Source organism: Bactrocera latifrons, unplaced genomic scaffold (genome assembly GCF_001853355.1).
Source record: "Bactrocera latifrons isolate USDA-ARS-PBARC rearing strain unplaced genomic scaffold, ASM185335v1 scaffold_336, whole genome shotgun sequence".
Taxonomy (NCBI): domain Eukaryota; kingdom Metazoa; phylum Arthropoda; class Insecta; order Diptera; family Tephritidae; genus Bactrocera; species Bactrocera latifrons.
In genome coordinates, this window is record NW_017536975.1 from 68,283 (window position 1) to 86,193 (window position 17,911).

Here is a 17,911-nt window from a genome sequence, read left to right on the forward strand (position 1 = left end):
TTCTTCAGGCGAGTAATTGCTATTCGAACTTCTTCATGGTCGGGCAATGGAACTTCTACTCCATCGTCATCGATTGGGGAATCGCGTTTGCCTTCTCCTGGCGTTGTGCGTTCACTGCCATTCAGCAGCTCCCCCCTGTCGGTCAGATAATCAAGCTCTTCATACTCACGCATTTCGGTCTCTTTCTTTGTGTGTTTGAAAATGCGTCTCGCTTCCCTCTCGGTATCTATCYCATCCCGCACGTGTTGTGGTCGATCGTAACGTTGCGAGGTAGGCAGCCTGTTTTTTCTCCACTGCGACACGGCACTCGTACCAGCTGTTCTTTTGCACTTTCCGAAAACCAATGGTTTCGGTTGCAGCTGTACGTAAGGAGTTTGAAATTCCGTCCCACAGTTCCTTATACCGAGTTTTTGACGAGTGCTCTGAGAGAGCAGGAAGTCTAGTAGAAAACCGTTCGGTTGTCTGTTGTGATTGCAGCTTCTCAACGTCGAACCTTCCTTGCGTTTGTTAGCATGCGTTTTTCGCTGCACAGAGCGCACAGCGGGTGCGAATCTTGGCTACAACAAGATAGTGGTCCGAGTCCATGTTAGGACCTCGGAGCGTACGCTTGTGTAGAATAATTGAGGCGTTTCTTCCGTCTATCACAACATGATCGATCTGGTTTGTTGCCTTTTCGATCTGGAGACAGCCTTGCAGGTGGCTGGATGTGTTTTCTTATGGTAGAATCTAGTACCACAGATAACCATATTTCGGGCTTCCGCAAAGTCGTACAGCCTTAAACCATTTGGGGATGTTTCCTCGTGAAGGCTAAGTTTATCGACCGTAGTGCCAAAGATACCTTCTTTGCCCAGCCTTTCGTTAAAGTCGCCAAGCACGATTTTGACATCGTGGCGGGGGCAGCCACATATCAGCGATATGTTGAAGAACCTCGCTTTGATGCGAATTGTGGCTGGACGTTCATTCACCGGAATGTATGATAGTACTAAGCGACGGAGTCTCTCTACCACCACGAATCCCACACCAAACTTGCGCTCCTTTATATGGCCACTGTAGTAAATGCCACAGGGACCTACTCGTCTCTGTCTTTGTCCTGCCCATCGCATTTCATGGACGGCGGTGATGTCAGCCTATATTTTCACAAGGACATCAACCAGCTGGACAGCGACACCTTCCCAATTAAGGGACCGGACATTCCAGGTGCATGCCCTCAATTCGTAGTCCTTATTTCGTTTGCCATGGTCGTCATCAAAAGAGGGGTCTCTCATCCGAGGCTGGTTGTTCCTTTTCACTGAGCGTGTTTTTTACGTGGCAGGTCCCAAACCCAGCGCACAACCCTATGCAGGGGATATTTCGCCTTCTCACTTTAGCTCGCCTTCAAACGGATGTTCTTGGAGGATACTTGGTTAAAGACCGGCAGTCGTAAGCTGCTTGGGCCATATGTAAAAGAATCGTTTCTGGCCACTACCAAGTGAATGACGATCAGAGAACTTTCCTCACTTGCGTCAACCTCTACACATGACTCCATCCTCCTTCACATTTTATTAAAGACTTACTGATCCCTTTGTTTACGTTTCCCTTTATTTATTTTATTTATTTATTTATTTAAATGAGAAGTAATTATTAATAATTAATACACAAAGATTAAGCACTGACTACTAGGGCCTTCGGCTATCTATTACAATAGTTATGTCTAATTAAAATGAAGTGTAAAATTAATACTTAGTTTTTATTTGCTTATAATATTAAATGTTATTTATCTTACATATCTTAAGAATATTGTTGAAAGCATTGATGTTGTCAATATTTGGTGTTTTCAGGAGACGGGAGGGTTCCCTGTTTCCAAAGATGGTTTTCCATTTTTGTGCTAGTGCGGTGTAGTCGTTTAGGATGTGGTTAACTGAGTCGTTTGCATGATTGCAAAGTGAACAGCTACTTTTATCCGTTTTGTTCAACAGATAATTGTGTGTTCTTAAAGTGTGACCTATTTTAAGGCGCACAAATATTTTTTTGTATTGGTAGGAACAGTCGGGTGGGTAGTTTGGCTTGACACCAGTGGATTGTGTTCCTTGTATTGGTGTTGAAAGTTTATCCAGTCTCTAGAGTTTGACTCGTAAAGCTCTTTTTTTGATAGGTTGCGAATATCTTTTGATGTGACGTGTGCGTACGAGAAAACTGGTTCTCTACTCGCCTTTTTGGCGCGATCATCTGCAAGTTGGTTGCCTCTAATACCAGCGTGTCCAGGGATCCACATGATCTTGATTATGTTTTTGTGTTTGTATAAAATATCTTTTATATTCTTGATCAGTACTGAGTTATTTGTATCATTCAACAGCGCGGTAATTGTCGATTTGGTAGCACGGCATATTATGTGTTTTTCTTTAGATTGTGCAATAAATAGCACCGCTTCGTATATCGCAGCCGCTTCAGTTGTAAGTATAGAGCAGTACGGTGGTAAAACACCGACGGTTATAATGACACCTTGGTCGTTTGTCACWGCAAACGAAGTGTGGGTGTCCGATTTTGATCCATCGGTGTATATAATTTTCCACTCTGATTTATAAGTGTTTACTGCGTCGTTAAATAGCTGGATATATTGTTCTGCTTTGGTGGTTGATTTTTGAAACTTGAATAACGTACTTATTATGGATGATTTTAACGTCAGCCAGTGAAGATGAGTATTCTCCGTTATTAATTGTGGTGTTGATATTATGTTAAGTTTTTTTATAATGTTTATACATTGTACGATCGTGGATGGTTTTTTGGTGGTACGATATGTTTTCATCGCATTAAACAAAAAAGAGTTTTTGCACTGGAGGAGCTTTGGTATGAGCATCATTGTATTCTGCTTTGTTCGGAGATGGATGCTGGGTAGACCTGCTTCAGTTAAGACCACTTTGGTTGGAGAAGTAGGGAATGCGCGAATGCTCCTTTYTACCRYTATGTGATAAGGGGTTTCAATGAGTGCGAGATGGGATTTAGCACAGTGTCCATAGATTGCGAGTCCAAAGTCTATTTTTGACAACATCAATACTTTTACAATATTTACAAGACTTGAGATATATATATGACAGTGTTTTGAAGAGAGAAATTTTATAATGCTTAGTCTATTAAGTAAACTTAATCTAAGATATTTACAATGTTCCTTAAATGTTAGTTTTTTATCAAAAATTAAGCCAAGTATTCTTAAAGTAGTAGTGTGAAGAATTTGTGTGTTTTCGAAGGATAGGTTAGGGAACATGCATTTTCTTTTTCTGCAAACGTGAAATGTTGCGCTTTTGCTTGCAGAAACTTTTGTTCCTGACGTTTTAGCCCATTCTGCTATTTCAGTTAGGGTGTTGCTAAAAATGATTTTTACTTGGTTTAAGTTTTTTAAAGGCGAAAAAATTAAAATATCGTCTGCGTAGATGATATATTCTACACATCGCTATGAGGTTATTAAGTTGCTTAATTGGTTAAAGGCAATAATAAATAGTGTTGTAGAAAGGGGAGATCCTTGGGGTATGCCATTATGTAGGGGGTATATGTTGGAGTTGTGGTTACTAACACTTACTGTAATCTTACGATTTGAAAGAACTGACGTTATGAAATTATACGTTTTATCTCAAATGTCCCATTTTTTTTTAATTCTTGTAATACCGTATGAGCTCCAATTCTATCGAATGCTTTCTCAAAATCTAGACTGAGGACGGATAAGTGATTTTTGGTTRATAWTGTTGTTGTASCGTGRTGTYCAAAGTAGAGAAGTGGGTCAGTGACGCCAARACCACTTTGAAAACCAAACTGGTTGKGGCTTATCAGCCCTTTTTGTTTTAAATACCACATGAGTCTCTTTGATATAATTTTTTCCAAAACTTTGGCAATGCAGGGTATCAAAGAAATGGGTCTGAAGTCTGAAATTGAAGCACTCGATTTGTTGGGTTTGGGGATAGGAATAATTGTAGATTTTTCCATTCTTGAGGTACAATACCCTGCTTTAATATGTTATTGTATAGGGTTATAAGTCTGATTTTTAAAGAGTATGGAAGATTTTTTAGGAGGGGGTAGGAAATTTTGTCTGATCCAGGGTTTTTTCCGGACATTTTGCTGATAGTAGAATCGAACTCTTCTAATGTAATGAGAGATTCTATCAATGTAGCTTCGAAGCACGGGGATGGGTTGTGTATGTTTGAGAAATGATTTGATTAGAAAGTGTAACAAATTCGGATGAAAGTTGAAATTTTTGGAGTTTTTTGACCATGTTTGTGCAATATGCTGGGGATCGTAAATGGGACCTACGGGAGATTGAATAAAATCGATTTTATTTTGTTTATGTCCTCCTGTAAGAGATTTGATGTCATTATATATTTTTTTAGAGCTTGAAGTGGGCTTTATATTAGCTGTTAATTTTTCAAGGGCTATGCGTTTAGCAGACTTAGTTCTCTTCTGAAGTTAGAGTTTGCTTTTTTGTATCTACTTAAGTTTTCAGTTGTTACGTTCTGTTTGAATTTAGACCAAAGGGTTTGTTTTGTATTTCTCAAGGTAGTTAATAGATTGGACCAATACGGTAGTTTGGCGGTCAATTTTTTTGTGGTAGTTTGGGGAATTGAGATATGTGCAGCGGATCGAATAACCCTTTTTATTTTTGATGCTTCTGCGTTTATGTTCTCTGATACTATTTCAGCACTTGCTGATGTGTTGAGCAGGGAGCAATATTTTAATCAATCAGCTTTTTCTGTAAGAAATTTTGATCTCGGCCTCACGATGTATTGCATCGGGGTGATGAGGGTAGTTATGATAGGAAAGTGGTCGCTATTGTGAAKGTCTTCTAGAGTATAAGAACAGAGTTTATGGGCTATGGAAGCTGAACAAAGAGCAATGTTTATGTGAGTGAAAGTTTTGTGGGAGGAAAAGTGAGTTGGTGATCTATCGTTAAGAACAAATAAGTTTTTTTAGAGAATGACATCTTCCACTATTTGACCTCTTCCATTTGAGAAGGTAGATCCCCATAGGGGGCTCCAAGCATTAAAATCTCCAATGATTATTGTGGGTACAGGAACAGCGTTAATGACGCCCATAAGTTCTCCTGCATTAAACTTTTGATTCGGAGGGATGTAGCATGTGACTATGGAAAATTTGAAACCGATGTTAATTTCTGTAGCAATGGCGGAAATGTTGGATAAGACTGGAATACGTTTGTGTTTGATATGTTTTTTGATAAACAGAGCAATGCCTTGTTTAGCTGATTTGTTTTGTGGTTGGTTATGGAGTATATGCCATTATATTGTTTGCTTGGAGGTGAGTTTCCTGTAATGCAATTATGCGTGGTGAAAATTTATTTATGAGTATATTTAAATCTAGATAATTGTTAAACAGACCTTTCAAATTCCACTGAAGAATTCTCATAATCTATTTTGTGATGAGGGTTGTAGTCAAAAGGTGTTACAGTTGAGTCTTCGACTGCACTTGTTGTTGGAAGCGAATGAGTTGAATTTATTTGATTTATAGTGGTTGATACATTTTCTTCGTTGTTTGTGCTGCTTGTTTTAGAGTTGGAAGTTGTAGGTGGAGTAAAAGAGGAGGAGGGTGAGGGATTGTGGGTTGGTAATGCACATGTATCGCAAGTAGGGACCTTGTTGTAGTTTTTTTTGTATGACAAAGTAATTGGCAGTTTCTGCATCTCATGGGATTTGGGTAGTATGGTCTTACCTTTGTTGTATACCATGAAGCATCAATTTTTTCCGGTAGGGAGTAGCGATCGAATGTTAGGAGGACTACACCACTTGGAGTTGGTTGGGCATTTAYGTATTTTGGAAATTTATAAATCGATATGACACATTGGTCTTTCAAGTTTTCAATTATTTCATTGTCGGGAATATCGTTTAGGCACGGAGTCTAAATAGTACCTTTGTATGAGTTTAAATTTTTGTGGAGCTCAATTTTTACACTGCATATTCCCACGAGTTGCTTTGTTGTCGTAAATTTTTTTGCGATAGTGCTATTTTTAACTACAAGTAGCAAATTACCATCCCTTAGTTGACTGATTTTTATTACTTCAGAGCTAATGTGTTTCAGGGATTTATGAACGGCGAAGCAGGAAAATTTATTCAACGGCTTATTTGCATCAGTTGAACTTACCACTATGTATTTGGGATTGTTATTGCTGTTTTTGATTATTGTTGTTGGTAGAATAGGGAATAATTCTTCATTCGATAATGGGTTCGCTTTTTTCTTTCTTTTTGATTGAGGACTAGAAGATAATAGGGCGAACCTATTATTTTCTAGAGCGGCCCCCAGGGGAACATGTTTTCACAATTTAATTTAATTAATAGGAGTTAGAAAATAAGAGCAGGCTTATTGAAAAAATTAGGTGCGAAAAGGAATGCGAAAATGTAATTTGCACAAGCGAAATTGATTAACACAACGAAATTACTGATAGCACAACCGTATGCGTCGAGTGACAGTCGGAGACTGCGTTTCACTTTAAATGCTTTCAATTTCTTATATACTTATTTTTATGTTTTATGAAATAAACAAATTAATTTTTTTTTTCTTCGAAAACGAAAGGGCCATTGAAAAATCTCAAGCGTTTTTGAGATGCGAAAAAATATGTACTTGGGAATGCGCGAGTAATTAAAAGCCTAATTGCCTGTCACGGAAGCGAAAATATAATATTCCGACAAATTAAAACCACGTCCGTTCGAATTCACGTTCAAAATACAAGAGAGCGTCCTTTATTTCTTAATCTAATTGCTAAGCTTAAATCTTAAAACTAACGGCTTAAACTAGTGGTAATATAAATATGTATTAAAAAAGGGGTAAGTATAATCATTCTCAACTTTCGTTAGATATTGTAAGAGATTATGATAAGTATTAAGGTAAGTAATATATTGGTATTATGAATTCATGATTAAGGGAGGTATTTTACAATAGACTTAATTTAATTTTTTAATAATTCAATATTTTATAATTTTTATAATTCAATTTTCTTAATTTTAATTTTAGGTTTAAATATACGTATATATTTGTCGCTTGACGCAACAGCCATTATGAATATACACTTACTGCTAGTGAACAATCATTCAATAAATTAGTCGCCTATTTTCATTTTTGTTGAAACATACTAATACAAATTATTCAATCTTTCTGACCAGAGCAATTTTTTTGGGTGGTTTATTATCCACTATTTGTAAACTTTGTTTTGCTCACTTACTCTCTGCCTTACTAACTGACAGAAAATTTCTCTTCAGACATGGGACACACAAAACTGTTTTCTCTTTTTGACACTCCCACTACCACACTGACTAACATAGTTTTGTCTAAACACAAATGTGGCGCAGCACCACTGTCAATGTAACATAATTTTTCCTTAATTCTGCGTTCATTTGCGCGATGCCCAGCTTTGTGGCAGTAAAAGCATTTTCCCTTAAACGCTGCTTGTTCGGCTCTCTCTGCATCGTTTTGCCCGTTGTCTGTTCTACTCCTATGGTGTTGCTTTTGCGTAATTGCATTCACACAGCGTGCAACATTTTTCCCTTGCTTCATATTTAAGTATAACATCTGTTGAAAGTTCTGTACTTTCTTAACTGAAACTACCTGTAAATGAATGACCCGCAACTTTTTCCATACCTCTGCTGTGGTTGTGCACGACTTTATTTGCAAAAACTGCGTGGGTTTAATGTTTAAAATTAAACATGCTAACAATTATCATGATTCCATATCAGCTTACAATTTCAACAAAATAAATTTATGCTTAATAGTGAAATGCTAACATCTCAATGGAAATTAAAACAGATAGTCACCGAGTATTGAAGATCGAAGTGTTCCGATGTGAAGCGTGGAGCTGCCGATCGAGTTGCCGCGGGGTGTCGGTGTTTTGTCGAATGAGGTGTGATGTACTATATTGTAGAGTTCGGTATGTGCGTTGAACAGAGCATGACCCCTATACTTTGGAACAATTTTAGGTAGATGTCACTCCTTTATTTAGTTTTAGTTTCAGTTAGCATTATTCAAAATTTTGTGGGGGTGAATTTTATTTTCCTAATTTAATTTTTGCGAAATATGTTCATAACACAAATCTAGAGGAATTTCCTTTTTGTAGATACAAAAAGTCAGTGAGCGGTTACCACACGACGACATCGCAAACTAAGAAAAAGATTAGAAAACACTCGATTTTCGACACCCATCGCGAACGCTGTTATACATTGAATTAAAACGTTCGACATCGTCACCACCCGGCTCTACCTCGTTATCCGATTYGAAAATTACTACATCCATAAAGAATTGGGCGCGATTATCGACTGCTTATAATGTCATGATCTCAAGCTGGCTCCGAGCAGAGTCAATACATTGCAGGCAGACGACTTCAGCGAAGGTTAATGTAAGTTTTTTCCCAAAAGAAATCGCTGTAAGCGTTAATGCGGAAGTAGAGCTTTTTCGTTCTCCTGTACAGGTGACCCAGAGTTCCAACTCTGTCAAAAAGAGGCTCCCGGAAAAAGCAAAGCGAGGATCAAGTAGAGTCTGAAGGAAGTGGGGTGAAACATCGTTTTTCAACACTCGACACTAATGTAATGCCTCTAATCCAGCGTGTATTAATCACATTGAGGAGCATATCGCTGGAAAGAGTTTGCGTTCGATCGAAGAAGTTCAAAGTCGTTGCTGGAAGCTAGCCGTCAAACACACGGATAAACCAACAACGTCCAAGTCAGGGACGGTGCCAATGATATTGCAAAACAACATTTTACCGCAGTAACCCGCTGAGGCAAATGTCACTGGAGCGGTGGAAAATAGTGGACATGAAGCTATTGGAAGTCCTCTTCTCGAGAACGGACGCCGAACCGAGCGAACCCATGTCGGCATTTGATCGAGCAGGGTCGCTTAGCAGTGTCAATTTTTAAAAATGTAACGACGACACGACGCTAACATGGGTTAGGAAAGCGCTCAAAACGCTTCCAAACTTATGGGAAGAAGCGAAACTGGAGAAAGTTGACCGCAGCATTATTCCATCGGTGCCCAAAGCGAAGCTAAACACTCGTCGCGTGGTGGACCCGGATCATGTTCTGCTGCTGCTGAAACGGCAGAATCCGCCCGCGCCAACTAGCAACTAGAAGGTGTTATGTGTGAAGAAATCTTTCAATGAAGATGAAGGCCAAAGCTACATCTTCCAGAGGGAATTCTGTACGCAAGGTTCGGAAAGATGGTGTGGGGCGTTGTAACTGAACTCTCTCGCCTGAAAACTACACAACACGCACCCCCAGTGCAATTAACAAGGCAAAAGTAGCAAATGTTTTCCCATATTGTTTTAAGTCTTTCACAGATGGTGATGACAAGGGTGAGTCTCTACTCCTTGCATCCTGCTATATGCCACACGACTGTGGAGAAGGCTGGCGTAAAGTTATGTTAGCTACGCGCAACACTCTAAACATCTATACTGATACCTTAAAACAGGACGATGGAGTTGGTGCGGGAATATACTGTCCAGAGTTAGGCATAAGGCAACATTTTTAGTTGCCGGGCCCCTGCAGTATATTTCAAGCTAAGTCTTTGCTATTGCGTATCAGCCATAAGTGCCTTGGAAAGCAGGGCATCAGTGGAAAGTGTTGTCAGAAGTAAACAACTTCACTTTTACTGGGTGCCAATATACAAAGTCATCGTTGGCAATGAAATGGTAGACGAGATTGCCAAGAATGGTGTACGGCTAACATGGATCGAGCTACCTCATGTGGAAAAGGGTAAATTAGAAATACACAAAATCCCTATTGACACTCGATAGAAAGAATATGATGGGAATACTAACTGTACAATCTCTGGTGGCGACACACACAGGAAATAAGAAAATACCTAGCATCAGGGAAACAATGGAGCATCTCTTGTGCACTTGTCCTGTATTGGCAAGACTACGCTGTAAGCATCAGGGGTCTCCATAGTATGATACACTGGCGGAGGTATCGATAGTGAGGCCGCAAAGTTTGTTAAAACTCGTGTCAATCTCAGGCATCGTAAACGATGACTACTCCTCATGGACTTAGCATCTAAGATTAAAATCTGTAATCGACGAACAGCAGTTAATCCCATCGCATTAGTTGGGTTTTAGAAAAAAGCATTAAACAACAGAACATATTCACAGAATAACATCAGAAGTAGAAAAATCCCTGGAGGAGGCAAACGTATGCTCAGATGTATTCCTTGACGCTGCACAAGCGTTTGACAAGGTATGACCCGAAGGACTTATGCAAAAACTAAAAGCATGTCTTTCGATTGAGTATTGTGCTCTTTTAGAATCGTATATCACCGTGAGATTTTTCCGTGTAAAACAAGGAAATAAATTCTACAAACTGAAAAAATTTTAAGCACGAGTTCCTTAAGGAAGTATCTTAGGTCTACTTTTATATATATTATGTATACAAGCGACTTACCGTTAGCACCAAACATGATTGCCACTTTTGCTGATGACAGTATTAATATTATACAACGTTTTCAAAACAAGTTGCTTTGATGCACTGCAAATGCTCCTTGGTACTGCAGAAATGCTGATATTCATCGAGACTTAAGGATGAATACAGTCGCCGAAGAAATAAGGATTCAGGCAGATGCCCACTAGAAAAGTCTTAATGAACGAGGAGGCAAGAAATCTTCTTTTAGACACATGCCGCTCTAGTCGATTATGTAAAAAACAAACACATAGTTCAGCTGGAAGCTAAAATATAAAGGAATTAATTATATACCATATATGTATGAATATTACTATTAATTTCTCTGTAATTTGTTTTTAAGATATTTAAATCAAACTGCTCGTTAGTTTTTGAAACTAGTTGTAGTGATATCAAACATTGTTAAAGTTTTCAAAATGCTTATCATAAAAAAAATGTACTTAGCAAGTGACCAAACTGGTCTATGCGTGGCTTATTGACCTACTGGATTAAGCTATTCTAACCTTTGTACCTTCCGGATCTAAAATACAAAAAACTGAAAACAAAATTTAACTTTAACTCAATACTTATAATTAATTTTGGTTTTACATTTTCATCTGTCAAAATAAGTATTATTGTCATTTACTTTTTTTCTGTAAAAATTAAACTTTTGTAAATGCCAACTACCTTTTCCTGCAAAAATTGTGTTGCGAATGGAAAAAACGATAAACTAACAATACCTCTAGAAGATAGGTTTTGACAAACCAATAATACATATACACAAATATGTTGGCTAAGTATTCTCATATTGCAAATTTTCTTCTGGTTAATGAAACTATGTTTGGGTATCTTAATATATTTATTATATATATATTTTACTTAACCTTACAAATATATCAATTTTCTGTAATACATTTATTTACATAGATTTAATAATATTTAAAAGTCTAAAGCCCATTCGTTTTCAGCAATAAATGAATCTACTACTTCTTTCATCGAAAAATTCGGTATTAGTTGGTCCTGGGTTAATTTAACCCTAGTCACAGGATCAAAGTGACCTACACGTTGCAGGTGTTCTTCAATATCTTTCCGTTCATATGTTATACCGGATGGAGTTATCACAGGATCGGTGAGAATTTCAAAACTAATTTTACCACACAAATAATCTGGGACATCGCGTTTCTAAAATTGACGAAAATAATTTAAAATTAAAAATAATATAAAGCAAGTGTGAAGGAATAGGTCTTGGTGACCACTTCTTTTAATTGCCTATATACTAATTTTTTAAGCATTGCTATAAAATGATCACCAAGATATTTAATGGTCACTAAGATATATATATATATTTTTTTCTTTGCTAATTGCTGCTAGTTTTCCTATTCTGTTTTTTATATTTGTTTTTAGCTCAAATATTTCTTAAYGTTAGCAATATATGACACAGTTTTATTCAAGAGAAATGTATATACATATGGATATATGATTACAGTAGATTAACAAAATTTCGGAGAACCAAAATTTGGGAGAAATCACCCGCTCAGCTGCTCATCAAGTAGTGCTCGCCCTCTCTGACACGTTCCGCAAAAGGGGGTTTACCTGACATTCTGATGTTACGAGCCGAAATCACTTCATTTATTTTTACAAAGTAATGTTCTGCCTCCTTTATTTAGGATAATTTAAAAAATGTTCGGAAGGCTGTCAGAAAGGCTTTTAAATAGTCCAAGGATATCTCACTCCATGCAATATTTATTAATGTTAATTGGGGATTGGAATAGGGTGGTTACTTAAAAAAAAATCACATTTTAAACTGCAATCCAAGATTTTACTACATTGTTCTTGGCATACCAAATGAATGGGTTCAAAAATATTGAAAAATTGCGAAAATGCACACTCGAGTATTTGTTTGTACGAAGAAGCAGTCGTTTTCGACATTTGAATCTGTAACTCAATTGTCCTATTATAACATACTACACCCCAAAGCATCAAACCCCGTCGTGGCTATGGCGACAGGCTAGAAAAAGTTCCTCTTTCCTAAGGTCAAATAAAGCAAGAAGATAATCGCTAACAAATTTGAATATTGTTTTGATATTTATGTGTGCTGTTAGACGGTTCAAAAAAATGTAAGTTAAGATACTTAATTATTTTATTGTTTAAACATAAGAACACAACACCGTGCTTCTTCAAAGCAAATAAATTATGCGCGTATAGTAACGCACAAGTAAATACGAGCTAAATTTCTTTACGATTCTCCTGGAGCATTACCTGGAGCATTAAAAGGGTTACTGTGATCTGTTAATATTTTCCCCTTATTTTTTTCGTTTTTTCTTCTTATAAAGGAAAGTTTAAATTGCYGAACTCATTGTAAATTTTATTAGAATTGCTTCCATTAGATTTGCACCTCTTCAAGTGACGCAAATTTAAAAGCACATTTTCAAGTTGGTCATTAATACACCCCATATATAATATTATACACAAAATTTTTAAAGGTATAGTTTTAATTTTCACAACATTTTTTCAAAATAGTTTCGTCTTTTAAACGAAGCGAAATGGGAATATTTGCGATGTCTAAATGAAGGAACCATATGCTCGAATCTTAAAAATTAATTATGTTCCTATTTAAGTGAAGCGAAGTGTATCTACGCTTATGTGAGTACTCCGAGAAGAAACGTTTTTCAAATCCAGCTGCGCCTAAAGTATTGTGACATATCATTTTACTGTTCTTTTTTCTAAATCTGTGCACAAATATCTATCGGTTGTTTCCATGTTTTTACTATTTTCGTGACAGCGGCCCTAAGCAAGATAAAGCCATAGTTACTTCCCAAGACAGCCGGATATTGATAAGGGTCTGAAGTCTCCTACATGCTAATCATCTAATGAAGAGAATAAGGTTTTCAGAAAACAATGGATTAGAGAGTGCCAACTCATACACACAGGCATGATGTCCAAAAACTAACCCTGCCTACAATCCAAAAGTTTTTTGTCACTACTTAAGGAACAGTGGGTGCAGTCCAGGTGCACCCGCATCAGCAATGGCAATTTCGGCCCTTCTAATTTAAAACCAGTGTGCGTTTAAGGGCCTCACAGAAAAATATACTTACTATGATAACATGATACATTTAATTTCTTTTAAACCATTGCAGCAACAAGAAATTCGTTAATAAAGAAGAAGCAAAGTTATCGAAAAGAAAAACTAATGGTATCCACACCAAGAGCCAAGAGGTAAGCTTTGCTGAAAACGAATTTACCTGGTGATGTGCCGATCTAGTCAAGACACAATCAGAAGTAATATTCATACCAAAAATTGGAGAAAGGGATTAATTATTGGGCAAATTTAGGCATTCCGCCTAACGGTTTTTCATTTAGTTTTCTTATTATCAGATAGTAAAACTCATATTTTGCTTCCAATTACTTAAATGCTTTACAAAATAGTGTCTTACGACTTTTCAGATAGTAAAACTCATATTTTGCTTCCAATTACTTAAATGCTGTACAAAATGGTATTTTACGACTTTTCGGAAACCTAAACGTTTAAAAGATATTAACCGCTGAGGTTTGACAGTTTTAGGGCAAATTTTAATTTCCATACAATACAACTGTATAGTTTTTTGTTATAATAGAGAAGTGGTAGTTATTGGATATAAATATGTTCTAATTCTATAAATAGACTCAATGGACAAATCTTTAAACTTTGTACAAGTGTACACAGGTATGTATACTTTTGATTTTAATAGGAGAAAAGATTTTTTAACTCACTCGTCTTCTATCATCAACTTTTGCAAAAATATTATTAAGCTCCTTAATGTGATCATCCTGTAAATAGAGAATGAAAAATATTTTGAAATAAAATAAAATTAAAGTTTGAATGACAGTTATATGCAATTTCTTCGCAGATTATAGCGTTGCCTTGGAAAATAAATGTCGTGAAGATATTTTGCCAAATACTCTATAAGGCTGACTCAGGTTGATTGATGAAAATATTTAAAAAAAATTACTTTTTTCTGATTGTTCAGTTTATATGGCTACATGCAATAGTGGTTCGATATCGACAAATTTTCACCTTCTTTGACAAGTGTAAAATTTCAAATTGACATTTTAAGAACTGACAGACTAGCTCGCATATATACGAAAAGACGGACATTGTTAAGCCTACTTATGTAGCTCGTTAAGTTGATCATTTTATAGGGTTTGCGGCGTTTCCCTTTAGGTGTCACAAACTTCGTGACAAACTTAACATACCCTGTTCAGGATATAATTCAACCTTACAGTCGGATATCTATATTCATTAAATTTGGCATTATAGTTAACCAATTACGGTATTAATTGCAAATGAACTTCTGATTGACTAAAAATATTAAGAATGTATGTTGCAACAGAGTTTTACAATATTTCCTCCTTAGAATAATCATTGTGAATGAAAGCTGTTAAAAGTTTGAGGTGCTAAGCTAGTTGTAAGCTAGTTTTATAAAACGCAATGCTACGCTAAAATTCCAGGTCCTAAATTTTAGCGTCAAGCATTGCATTTTAACTTAGCTCCTCTACATCTACGTGGCCGGACATTACATACCGAGCATGTAAAGCAACAAATAAAGTTTTTAAAAGTAATCAAGATTATTTAAAAAAAATTAATAAATTTATTTTTGCATATTCAAAATAAATTAAAATACTTACACATTGTTGCTCAAATTCTTGTTGTTTTTCTTTTAATTCATGTTCATTAATATTTCCGTCGATTTTCAATCTAGCTAAATTTCTATCCATATCTTCTTTTATAAGCCTGAAAATCATTTAAAATCATTATATATAACAATTAATTCTATAATATTGAGTAAGTTTTACCTATTTATATACGTTTGCAGTTCAATTTCTTGACATATTCTTTTTTCTTCTAACAAACTCCATCGTTTCTTTCGAGCGAGACGTAACTGCCAAGTAATATCATCTCCAAAATTCTGTTTCTGTTCCTTTGATAAATCAAATGCTAGAAAAATTATTTTTTCATAAAGCATATTGTAGATGCAGTATGTAGAAGTAATAATGTAAATATTGAACTTATGATATGGTATAATTATTTAAGTTATCAACTATTCGACTAAAAACATTTAAAACAAATCGTGTTAGATATAGAGTTATATCAAACTGATAAAAAARACGAATGTTAAATAACCCGGATAAAAATAGAGATAAATGTATGAAACATTTTACACATGTTCTCTCATACTTGCCACGACCACAACATACTGAAAAACTGCTATATATAAAGTACAAAGCTGTAGACAACGATGACAAAATTTGTAACGAAGCGCTGAAACTTGAGAGTATATAACTTTTTCGATGGTGGGAAAATTAAAGTCAGATTTCAATATACCAACCCCATAAAGAGAAGAGCTGTGCACTGATTTCTCCAGAGAGCTTGGTTATGACACTGTGGCTTTTGTAATTAAATTCAAACAAACAGAGCCTCGTTACTAACGGATAATTCGATATTTTTCTTTTTTTTTTGACGCAGCTTGCAAGACATTCGAGGCAATCGAATCTTAATGGGTGGAGTGCTCCTTTGCGTCAGGAGCGAGATACCGCGACAGACGTTATAAACGCTAACCTCAACGCTTCACTGTAGTGGGCTAAGGTAGAGTGGTAACAGTTGAATACTAACATAAGGGTTCAGCTCTTCAATAATCAGAAGTGTGGACTCTTTGCATAAACGCTTTTCGAGATCGGCGAAGGTTGCATGCTAATGGTTGCTAAGGGCCAAATAACCTTTTACAGTCAATATAGCAATGTTGTTAGCTCGGAAGATAACCTTATTACTGAGGTATTCCCGAGTTTACAAGATAATCTGGCTAATGAGGAGTGGTTGTGTAAAAGAGCCCTCATGCCGCTTAAAAAAAAATGGAGAAAATAAATAAATAAAAGAATATTACAGCAATTTCACGGATCATTGACAACTGACGACGTCACTATATATCTTGCGGAGTTTTAAATTCCCTCGACCTTTGCTTTACTTCTACATATCGAATTTTGTTTTTATCCCAAAAAACTATATAATTAAAATGCAAAAAACAAAAACACGTGCAACAGAAGTTAAACTGTGTAAAAAAAGGTGTACAAAAAAAAAAACCCGTGCAAAAAGGAGATCAAGTATATCACTCTGTGACGAAGCTTAATAAAACTTATTAAGGATAGGTAAATATTAATGAATTTGGTCTTAATCTTGGCTTAAGCCGTTTATTGACTTGCTGACTTTTTCCCGATATATCCAATATGTTAAATTAAGCCTTTTTGGTTCAGTTTATATTGCATTTAGAGTGGACGAATAAAATTTACATACTCCTTCTTCTTCTTAATTGGCGTAGACACCGCTTACGCGATATAGCCGAGTTAACAACAGCTCCGCAGTTTCTTCTTCTTGCTACGTGGCGCCAATTCCAAGCGTAGCTATTTCCTTCTCCACCTGGTCCTTCCAACGGAGTGGAGGTCTTCCTCTGCCTTCCCTGGCGGGTACAACATCGAATACTTTCAGAGCTGGAGTGTTTTCGTCCATTCGGACAACGTGATCTACCCAGCGTAGCCGCTGTCTTTTAATTCGCTGAACTAWGTCAATGACGTCATATATCTGATACACCTCATCGTTCCATTAAACGCGATATTCGAGGTGGCCAACGCGCAAATGACCATAAATCTTAACTTATAGAGTTTGGTTTTTGTTCGTCGAGAGAGGACTTTGCCAAAAGTAGCACCTGTTGGCAAGATTTATCTTGCGCTCGATTTCTAGGCTGACATTGTTGGTGGTGTTTATGCTGGTTCCAAGATAGACGAAATTATCTATGACTTCAAAGTTATGACTGTCCACAGTGACTTGAGAGCCAAGCCGCAAGTGCGACGACTGTTTGTTTGATGACAGAATATATTTCGTCTTGCCCTCGTTCACTGCCAGACCCATTTGCTTTGCTTCCTTGTCTAGTCTGGAGAAAGCAGAACTAACGGCGCGTCGTCATGTCATATATCTCGTATAGCTCATCGTTCAATAAATCTTTCGCAGAACTTTTCTCTCGAAAACTCGCAACGTCGACTCATTAGTTGTTGGCATCGTCCAATAGGGTGGGTCGATTCTGGACTTTTTTCGATTCGCGATTTCTAATAGTGCGGAAAAGTTGCCTTAGTACTTCCTGATTCCATTGCAACGCCTAAAATCGTGAAATTGTCTACCTAGCGCCTAAAATACGCATCTCATGGCAAAATCTATAAAATAAAAGTTATTTATCACGTCATTTGCTACCGAAATGTGATCATGGCCGTAGGACGAACCGTTCCCGAGATACGAGCGAAAATGCGGCGGACCACAGCGCAAGGTCAAAATTATTGAAACTCTCAGCTAACCTGTATTGGTCACCCAGAACCCACCGCGTGGAGATGGCTGCTCTTCGGCTTCCTCCCAAGCCCAACCCAACCAACCAACCATATGTCAGGCTTGTTTTAGTCTGAAACTGTGTCAAATTTATTGATAAAATCAGATTTTGTACTAAACTTTG

The 17,911-nt window shown here is 36.8% G+C and overlaps 1 protein-coding gene across 4 annotated transcripts in view; it reads right to left on the reverse strand.

Annotated features, from left to right (window-relative positions):
- Positions 1-11,295: 11,295 nt before the first annotated feature.
- Positions 11,296-17,911, reverse strand: part of LOC108971283 (E3 ubiquitin-protein ligase CHIP) — a 30,293-nt gene continuing 23,677 nt past the window's right edge. For 3 of the 4 annotated variants that reach the window (XM_018937238.1, XM_018937241.1, XM_018937240.1), the window contains exons 4-7: positions 15,219-15,360; positions 15,051-15,156; positions 14,136-14,192; positions 11,296-11,567 (exon numbers count right to left, since the gene is read on the reverse strand). In XM_018937238.1, the coding sequence (XP_018792783.1) occupies positions 11,325-11,567; positions 14,136-14,192; positions 15,051-15,156; positions 15,219-15,360 (548 nt within the window). In that variant the 3' untranslated portion in view covers positions 11,296-11,324. The remainder of the gene's footprint in view (positions 11,568-14,135; positions 14,193-15,050; positions 15,157-15,218; positions 15,361-17,911) is intronic. The other variant, XM_018937242.1, reaches the window with a different exon arrangement.